At 41.0% G+C, this 9,947-nt stretch overlaps 1 protein-coding gene across 2 annotated transcripts; it reads left to right on the forward strand.

Annotated features, from left to right (window-relative positions):
• Positions 1–4: 4 nt before the first annotated feature.
• On the forward strand, positions 5–9,897 carry smc5 (structural maintenance of chromosomes 5). Of its 2 annotated transcripts, XM_088366854.1 has the most exons (24): positions 5–267; positions 1,081–1,222; positions 1,365–1,417; positions 1,736–1,898; positions 1,993–2,127; positions 2,255–2,395; positions 2,545–2,706; positions 3,365–3,436; positions 3,702–3,957; positions 4,021–4,175; positions 4,259–4,372; positions 4,481–4,575; positions 4,820–4,952; positions 5,023–5,196; positions 5,422–5,591; positions 5,741–5,864; positions 6,317–6,439; positions 6,524–6,649; positions 6,731–6,826; positions 7,167–7,271; positions 7,648–7,767; positions 8,091–8,270; positions 8,472–8,567; positions 8,643–9,897. In XM_088366854.1, exons 1-24 carry the CDS (start codon positions 116–118, stop codon positions 8,790–8,792), a joined length of 3,237 nt encoding a protein of 1,078 aa, XP_088222980.1. In that variant the 5' UTR covers positions 5–115; the 3' UTR covers positions 8,793–9,897. The 2 variants fall into 2 exon arrangements, with proteins under 2 accessions (XP_088222980.1, XP_088222973.1); XM_088366847.1 differs by having other exon boundaries at positions 6,524–6,826.
• Positions 9,898–9,947: the final 50 nt, after the last annotated feature.

Below are 9,947 nucleotides of genomic sequence, written 5' to 3' on the forward strand. Positions count from 1 at the left end.
TAAACCACTTATAATCGGTGAGCGAAGAAGAATAAGCGCGCTTAGACAAAAACATGTCGACGAAGGTTTCGCGTATGGTGAAGTGTTGAGGGGTGACGGCGGCTCTCGTAGCGTTATGGCAACCCCCTTGAAAAGAATTAAACTCCGTCATGCCGACCGAAGCTCATCAGACAGCGTCCCCTCCGGCAGTCAGCCCAGTGGAGCCAACAAGGCTGGCTGTCCTTTTGTGGAGGGTGCGGTACTTCGCATCACCATGAAAAACTTCCTGTAAGTTGCTCGTCATAAACGGTACAGTTCCTTTCAAGTTCATGAGGCTTGTATGACACAAAAGCCACAATGGCGAAACAAACACGCCGCTTCGACTGCTCTATGTATAGCGGTGCCTTGACGACAGTGGTACCTGGTTGAATGGCAGTTGCGAGACCTCGCTTTGCATCCCACAACCACTCTCCTCACAACACACGCACAAACATGAAAAACACACTCCAGTGGAATATTGAATAACAACAAAAACAATAAATACAAATGCAGCATAAAATAATCAGAGTTACGGAAATATATAATTCTAAGAAGCTCACTATGATATTCATGTAGCACTTAATGCATACGTCACTTGAAGGAATGCTAATTTGCACAGACAGTTTGCATTGTTTTGGAATTATTTAGCGAAGCTTGGTTGAATCAACATAACATAATATAGCAACGTGCAATATTTACGTTGGGTGTGTAACTGTGCATGTTTTACTTCTCTTGTGTTCAGGGTAACAGTGTCTGGGAAACAGATCTTTGATTTGATTGATTTATTTTTATTTATTCTAGCTCAGTGTTGGTGTGCATGTGATTGTGGCTGGTTGTTCATCCCTTATAAGGTTAAAAGTTTGGAAAAAGAAAATCTGTTATGTAATTGTAAATCAATAGGTTTTAAAAACATCAAAGCACTCAAATGTGCATTTATTATCTATTTATTTATTTAATAAATATTACATTCTTGCTGGTAAGGTTATTCATTGTTCTTTTTCAGTTTACTGTACGGATTAAAATGTCACCTTACTCTGCTGTGCATTTTTCTTGCTCTTTAAGGACGTACGACTACACCGTGGTACATCCTGGACCAAACCTGAACATGGTTATCGGAGCAAATGGAACCGGCAAGTCCAGCATTGTATGCGCAATCTGTCTGAGCCTGGCAGGAAAGACCACCATCCTGGAAAGAGACGACAAGGTCAAAAGTCACAGTCCAATAATTGTGATAAAATGTTTACATTACATTGAAAGGACACTGAAAGATGCTTTTTGTGCTCTTTTTTTTTTTTTTGGACTATTGTTGACATCATTACAGTATCAATAATGACTTTGTCTTCTAGATCGGGGGCTACGTGAAACGAGGATGTGACCAAGGATTTGTTGAAATTGAACTGTAAGTTGCTTGTGACAAGATGTAATTTCAGACAGATGATTATTAAGAAACTGCCTGATTAATTGACTTTTTTGTTGCTTGTATTACTGGCTCAAAAATGCTCTCTACTAAAGTGAGAAAAAAAGTGTAGAAGCAGGCCTGTTCAGATTAATATTACTTGTTACAGTTAGAATTATGTTCATGGGCATGAGAGTGCTGAAATAATATGCCATTCTTCAACATTCTGCAGTTGTTTTGGTTGCTGTTTTCCCTTTATCAACTTCATTTAGAAATTGCTACAAAAATAAAATCTGCTGATCACACTCAAATTCTTTTCAGTTTCAAGAGTAGTGGGAATATAATAATTAACCGAGAGATCCACGTGGCAACTAACCAGTCAGTGTGGAGGCTGAATGGAAAAACTTGTAACCAGAAAACGGTGGAGGAAGAAGTCAAGGCTCTGCAAATTCAAGTGAACAACCTTTGCCAGTTCATGCCTCAGGTATCTTTCAGTCAGTCAGTATCCCTAACCCAGCAAAACATCTGTGTCAATCTTTTTGGACTTGCCTTTAATGCCTTTGGTTCCTCTGCGGCAGGAAAAAGTGGGGCAATTTGCCAAAATGTCCAAAATCGAATTGCTGGAAGCGACCGAGAAGTCTGTGGGTCCGCCGCAATTGTTTCAGTATCACTGCGAGCTCAAAAGCTTTCGCAACAAAGATAGAGAAATGGAGGTAAACACATACACCGGAGGCTTGTTTTGTTCAGTGTGACTGATGCTCTCTTTAAAACGTCTCCATCAAAGATGAGAACTAAGAATCCAAAATAACTGAAATGATTCCATTGTATTTTTTTTTTCAGAATGTTATAAAGGAGAAAACCAGCTATCTGGAGAAAAGCAAGCAGAGATACGAGAGAAACAAACTTGACGAGACTCGCTATTATGAGAAGAAGAGGCATCTGGATGTGATTGAGCTGATTGAGAAGAAGACACCCTGGGTGGTGAGTAGGCTAACAAAGGGCTAGAAATATTATAGTCAGTTTACAGGGAATGGTAAATTATATTTCAAACCAGATAAATGGAAATGAACTGGGAATTGAGGGTAATTTAATGGAACCATATGTTTCAGTATAAATCCATCTGCTTGTAGGAGTACGAAACCACCCGGAAGGAGCTTGAGGGTGTGAAGAAGGAACGAGATGAGGCGAAAAGGCAGCTCTCTGTCCTCAAGCAGTCCCAACTGCCCATGATGACCAAGATCAAGGCCATTGAAGAGCAGCTGAAGCCTAGTGACACGCAAATGAAGACAAAGGTGACCCATCGTGGATTCTTCATAAATATCTTGTCATGCATATTTTTACTCTCGCAGGTTTTACTCTTATACAGAATAAAGTACGGTATTGTACTGCACCTCAAAGTTCGACAAGTGTGTTGGGAGTGCAGAAAACATGATTGTTACTGCTCCGGTCCATAGCTTGTTGGAAAATCGGCAAAAATGCTGATCATTGTTTTGCAAGTTTCAAACAAATGTTTTATTTTACTTCAGTAAAAAGATAATCTGTCTTCTTACATTGAGGTTAACCTAGATTGAAGAGTATTTTACTCTTGACAATCTGAAATTTTGAGGATTTAGACAGATTTACAGGTACGAGAATTTTCTGCTGATGGGCAGATTTCCGACGTTTTCAGACCCAAACAACCATTTTTGAGATAGACGCTAATCAGTTAAGAATTTTTTTTTTTTTTAGGGTGGGGTGGCACTGTAACATTGTAGCAGGGCAAGCCTAAAAGCCAGATGCTTGCCAGAAGTAAGATGCCATTTTGTTAACATTTTCAATGACAAAGTCAATGTTGTGTTTAAAATCTAAGCCTGATAATGTCCAAAAGCATTTTACTGTATCTATGTTATATTCCCCAGTTGAAGTGTGCAGTATCATCACAAATTTTTGTAATAAAATGTTCACTTTCAGAGTGCTGCCATCAAAGAAGCATCCTTAAAATGCAAACAAAAACAAGATCAGTTGGATCGACTCTTCAAAGATGTGAGTGACAAAATGCATCCCTCTTCCAAGTTGGTGTTTTGCATGTCAACACTAAGTAGTCTTGACAAAAAAACAGTATGTTTCATCATGGATAAAACCCAAAATAATCTATGCACCCCCAATTTAATTTCAGCTGTAAATGTTATAATGCATTTCTGGTTTATCCTAAAATTTCACAAAAAATTCCAAACTTCTTAGAATTAGTTTAAAAACAATTATGCAATGTATTAAATTGTTTTAAAAAAGTGACTGCTGCTTTCCACAGATTGAAGATATAAAACAGGCATTTAAAATGAAACAAACGGAAGAAGAAGATCAGAGGAAGCGTATCATAAATGTAAAACTGATGATCGAGGACTTAAAAGTTGGGCTTGCGGAAATCGAAAACCAGCCCGACGTGACGCCGAGGATCAGTGAAGTCAATGGTGAGTTGAGGCACATCCAAATGGAGAAGACCAAAGTGGAAGAGGAGAAAACCAACCTGTGTCGCGAGAAGAACAACCTTGTTGCAGAGATGAGAAGTAAGTATCAAGGGTGTGTGATGGTGGGAGCACCAAATGAATTTATTTTGTGGTGATTGACAGTGTTGGAGAAAAAGCTTGGCGACATGAATAACATGATGATGGTAAAAGAGGAGAAGCTGCGTGGACGCCACAGGGACACACACACAGCCTTGCAGTGGCTCAGGCAGAACCGACACCTCTTCAGCGGAAACGTCTACGAGCCCTTGATGCTTGTGGTGAGTCGAACGTGTACAATAGTCGCCAACGAGTCACAAAGTTGTCTCCTTGTCGAGTATGCGTTTCGGTTTTGCTTCCGCAGATTAACATGAAAGATCACCGCTTTGCCAAGTACATGGAGAACCACGTCGCCTTCAATGACCTCAGGGCGTTTGTCTTCCAGAGGAAGGATGACATGGCAAATTTCATGAAAGAGGTGAGAACGCTTCTGATTATTCTCGCTTGGCAACGTTATAGGCAAATTTGATACAAGTCAACTGCAAAGCCCAGAAAATGTCTTCAGTGTGAATATGTCTGACTCCAGGTGCGTGACAACATGAACTTGAGAGTCAATGCTATTATTGCTCCAAGAGAGACGTGCTCAAGAATGACTCCATCGCGGCATATCGAGTCCTTGAGGTGAGGGTTAAAAACAAAATCATCATGAATGGGTTAGAAAGGTGGGACTTGCTTCAAAGATTGTGTCATTCTTTGAGAAGAGTGGCCATTGTTTTACCACCAGGTGAATGACCAAACAGTCACTCAGCAGAGACATATTTAGGGAGACTCCTCACGTAAAATGCTCATTTAATGAGGCCTTTTGGACCAGTCCAGTCAATGTATTTTTTTAGCAGATGTTATTTTTTTCTTTTGGGCGTTGCAGGCGATTTGGGTTCTTCACCTATCTGCGTGAGACCTTCGATGCCCCCGATGAGGTAATGAGTTACCTCTGTCATCAGTATAAAGTGCACGAGATCCCCATCGGCAATGAGCAGACTGAAGCCATGATAAATACGGTAATAACTTTGCAGAACTATAAAAGTCATGTTGGACAAGATCCAGGAATGAGGATGGAATTTCTTGCAGGTGATACAGGAGCCCTACATCAAGGTGATGTACACAAATGACCAGAAGTACACGATAAAGAAGTCCTTCTACTCCAACATTACCGCTACCAAAAACACAACCGTGTATCCACCCAAGTACCTCGGTATCACTGTGGACACCGAGCAGAAGATGCAGCTGGAGCAGCAGATGAAGGTGAGAGACACTCACTCGGGTGTTTAAATGCACTCGCGATAACTCGAGGATTTGTAAATGAGCTAAGTTTTCGGCAGGGCTGGTTGTCTATCTGGCCCATTTTTAGAGGTCCTAAAGTACTCATAAAGAGAATCTGAGCACCCACCTCAAATTTTAGAGCTCCTTATATTATTATTATTATTTTTAATTAGCTTGAAAATCGTAAAATCAACACCCTTTACGCAGATTTGCCAGTCCAGGGTTCGAGACATTGATGAGCAGCTGCATCAGCTTCAAAAAGAAGCGACCGCCCTGGATCGCCGTGAGAATGAACTGTTGACAGAGAAGAAGACGCTCTTGGAATTAAAGGGCAAAAAGCGACAACTGGAGCAGAAAATCAGGAACAAACAGGACAGGTATGGTATGGTTAGGACCTTTGCACCACGAGCTTAAACCATTTTTGACATCAATCACTTCATTTAGCAGGTGCGGCTTACAAAACGGTACAGATGCCCTTTTTAGGATATTCATTTAGTGTCTGATGGACTATTAACGTGTGTTTTAGACTGAGGGAGCTGGAGCAAAGCGGAATTGACCTGAAGAAGATTGAGGCAGAGACAAAAAAGAAAATAAGTGCTGTCAATTCCAAGAAGACATCTATAGTTACTGCATTATTGGCACAAATTAAGGTAAAGCTGAAAGAACCAGAATGCCCTTGCTGCAACTCTGATACTTCTGAAATCCACTTAATCTCTCAGCCCATTCTTCCCTTACTTGAGAACAAAACCCCGAGTTTTACGCAAACCCATCCACCCGAGGCACAAATGTATCCCCAACCTGAAGAGGGCAATGTGTTCTCTAGACAATTGGCGATATTCAGCATACACGCTGCTGCCGCAAACTGCTCTGACAAGACTTGAATGTCACCTTGATGAAGCCAACAGAAGGACATCATCTGCAAAAAGTTGAATCAAGGCAAATGGACTTCATTTGGATGATGCTAGGACCTAAAAATTAGAAATGGAAAAAGCCTCAAAATTGATCTGTTTTGAAGATTCCTTTGAGTTGTCTGGATGTTCCTTGTAATTGTGAGGATGTCATTGTGACTTCAGTTGTTGCTCATGCATCTGCCCGCCTCTAGCTGCGAGCCAAGTTGACCATGGAGAAGGTGTACCTGGCCTTGGAGATGGTCTCGCTGTTGGCAGAGAAGACTAAGCTGACTAACATTTGTAGAGAAAACACAAGTGCACTCAAAGAGATCAGTGTGAGTATTTGACCCGCCAACAGCCGCTCTCCATCTTCTGCCTTTGTGTTCTTGATGTAATATTGAACGTGTGTGTTTGTATAGGACAAATGCAGCCGGCTGGATGAGAGTACAGTCCTGCTCAAACAACAATGCAAAGAGATCTTGAACAAAGCCAAATCAATCTGCCGGATGAAGCCCGACGAGGCGTTACCGCAGCACCTCCATCATGTCGGTCTCCCACCAAATATTCCTTCCGCTTGTCGTGTGATCCCATTGGTACTACGGTACGCACTTGTTTTGCGATTGCAGGCTTTCACTAAGCTGCCCGACACGCTGGACGAGTTGGAGGTCATGTTGAATGAAGAGCGGTCCAGAGCCGAGTGCTTTCCGGGACTCAGTAATAAGGTAAGGAGTCATATCCGACAAATGGTGAATCGGCCCTGCTTATCTGATGTTTAAGCGATTCTGAGTTACTGTGTTGACTGAGAGACAAGCTTGGTATGTGAGGGAGGAGTGAAATAATCAGAAGCCTTTACTTTTTTAAGGAACATGAGGTTGAAATTATATTGAAATGTTTTGGGATCATTTGTGGTATTTTCATGGTTTGTAAAGTATTATTAGGTCCAAACATTTTTAGACGTGTGTCAATTTTTATTTGTGGCATAGTAAGTTTTTACATCAATATTTGAAGCTGCTTAAACAAAAGCATTTCTTGTGTATGACTTTGATTGTGGCTGTGTTTGAGGTTGTGGAGGAGTGCAAGAAGCGAGAGCAGGAAATCAGAGAGCTGGAACAAGAACTGGCTGAGAAGAACGCGGCCTTCACTGCTTTCAGACAAAAGATGTCACAGGTACATTACAATCACACGTGCCTTTTGGGTCAAATATCAACATGATGCTAAAATGCACTGTGACCTTCAGGGCATTTGGGGACTTATTTTAACCTCTAAAGTTAAAAATAAATACATTTGGCTGTACATAAGCTCAAACATAAAACAATAATTATAAATATTCTATTTTATTATTAGTAATATTTGTATTGATAATGCTAGATCAATAAATTATTAATTACAAATTATCCATCATGGTTATAACTGACAGTCACACTAGAGTAGAAGTCGCAGAACCAGCCAACATATTAAAAAAGGAAAGGGCAAAAGTCTAAAAGATTCAATATATATTTCTATGTGTATGTGTACGCATGTCTGTCCGTGTGTGTTTGCACAGGCCAAAGAAAACTGGCTTAACCCTCTGAAACAGCTGGTGGAACAAATCAACGAAAAGTTCAGTGATTTCTTCCACGCCATGAATTGTGCAGGAGAAGTGGATTTGCACTTTGAAAACGAGGTAGCACACTTTGTTCTTACCTTTGACCTCCCCCTTTTAAGCGTGTGTGTCTTTTTTTGGTTTCTTTACACATGTTGATTTTTAAAGAGCGCGCGCATATGAACATGGCGATGGTAGGGGTAGTGGTGGTGGTAGTCGTAGAAGACGAAGAAATCAACTTCACTGCAGTCCTCGTCAGCATGGTGAATGTCTCGATGCACGTTATCCAAAGACTCAACACAAGCAGCTGGTGCCGTGTGGTATTTTTGTGCGGCGCCAGCCTCAGTGAGCTTCCTGATTTGCTGTGATGGTGAGATTTTGACACGTTATTTGGATGTGTGCAGGAGGAATACGACAAGTATGGCATCAACATTCGGGTCAAGTTCCACGAGAGCAGTCAACTGCATGAACTGACGCAGTTCCATCAGAGTGGAGGAGAGCGCAGCGTTTCCACTATGTTGTACCTCATGGCTCTGCAGGAGCTCAACCGCTGCCCCTTCAGAGTGGTGGATGAGATCAACCAGGTAATGTTTAGAATCATCATGCCAATTTTAGTTTGGATCAACAACAAGAAAAATCTAACCCCACAATGATCATCTTTCCAAATTGCGAACCCGACAGCTTGGCAGTTTCTTTTTTAATCACAATTATATCGACAAGGACGATATGTGACTTGCCCCCACTTCTAAGAGTCGCTATCTTATGTCTTTTGGTCTCCTGGTTAGGGTATGGATCCCATCAATGAGAGGAGAGTTTATGACATTCTGGTCAGCACCGCCTGCAAAGAGCAAACGTCGCAGTACTTCTTCATCACACCCAAAGTGAGCGTTTGACGCGCGGGTTCACATTCGATACCGCTTTTTACTGAAAGTCACTTTTGTCATTTTGGCCCACAGTTGCTGAAGAACCTCAGCTACGTCGACGAGATGACCTTCCTTTGTGTCCACAACGGCCCTTGCATGCTTGGCGCCGACAAGTGGGTTGAGGAGGCGTTCCTTCGACGCGTTCGCCGGAAAAAGCAAACTCAGGCTGGATTGAGACCTTGAGTATTGCCTTCAGATTCTGTGGCCACATTCACGGTGGTCTGGAAGAAGCTCTGTTAGCATATGCACCACAGGTGAACGTAGAACAGGAGGTGGAGGTTTGCGACATTGGATGGTATCTGGCTTCATGTTACAATATTACGTTTTGGATGGAGTAATCTGCTCACAATAAATGGCGCTCATTTCCTAGCACAGTTAGCTTTCTCTGGTTAGCCTGTCGAACGGGAGTGTCCAAACTACGGCCTCCTGTCCATTTTAGCGGATGTAACATTTTAAAACTGACGTTTGACACAATTTTAAAATAGGAAGAACTGTTTAAGAGTTGTGGGTTTCAAAAAAGGATCGTTATAGAGAGCTTGTTTTATGCTGTATATGTAAAGACGCAAAGAAAGTACAACAAAAATAGCACCTCAACAGCTAAAGTTCTTACATACGTTTTTTCAAATAACTTCATTATAATGACATTATATAATTTCTTAGTGTTTTGTGTTTTATATGTATATATAGAAGTCCAATTGTAAAGTGGCCCTTGCATTATTCCATTTATATGTAATGTGGCCTTAAGCGGAAAGGTTTTTTTATTTTATTTTACTGAGTTGCAGTCTTTTGTGGTAGCACACAACTGCAGAAACTGGTTGACATTTATTTTGGTTTAATTGCAAATTGTGCCACATTTGAGAAGTTCAACTTTGGAGGTTTCACTCTATTTCCTTCGTGATGTGTGTCTCACACCAATTTGGAAATCGCAGCATCCCAGATTGGTTGTGAGGATTTAAATTTTGGGGGGTACATCAATGCTAACAACGGCATCTGACTTGAAGGAGCACTGGAACACTCCAACATGAAAAGTGCATCACATTAATCCAGTTGAAGTGTAACAAAGGCATGAATTATCATTGCTGAATGCTGACGAAGGTTGTCTTGAACAAAGCAAAACGGGCAGAACAATCAGGAAGTTAATTTTCATTGTAATTTTCATTATTTTGTGATTCTTCTCGATACCAGCACTGTGCACATTCCCTAAGAGGGAAATTATTTTCTTTATGTATTTTTTTTATTGTAAATATTTGATTGTATATAATTGATATTAAACGTTTTTTTCAAATTACTTTTTTTGATCATAAGCACGGAGCGTGCGTATTTTCGCCACCTCTGCAG

The sequence above is a fragment of the Syngnathus floridae genome, chromosome 2 (genome assembly GCF_059516105.1).
Source record: "Syngnathus floridae isolate MCC-2025c chromosome 2, RoL_Sflo_1.0, whole genome shotgun sequence".
NCBI lineage: Eukaryota > Metazoa > Chordata > Actinopteri > Syngnathiformes > Syngnathidae > Syngnathus > Syngnathus floridae.

Bases quoted from the DNA above. Each gene is read 5' to 3' on its own strand.
- smc5 (XM_088366847.1), top strand. From the start codon at position 116: ATGGCAACCCCCTTGAAAAGAATTAAACTCCGTCATGCCGACCGAAGC. The intron at 4,373-4,480 runs GTGAGAACGCTT...GTCTGACTCCAG, and splicing joins TGGCAAATTTCATGAAAGAG to GTGCGTGACAACATGAACTT. The intron at 5,865-6,316 runs GTAAAGCTGAAA...GCCCGCCTCTAG, and splicing joins CATTATTGGCACAAATTAAG to CTGCGAGCCAAGTTGACCAT.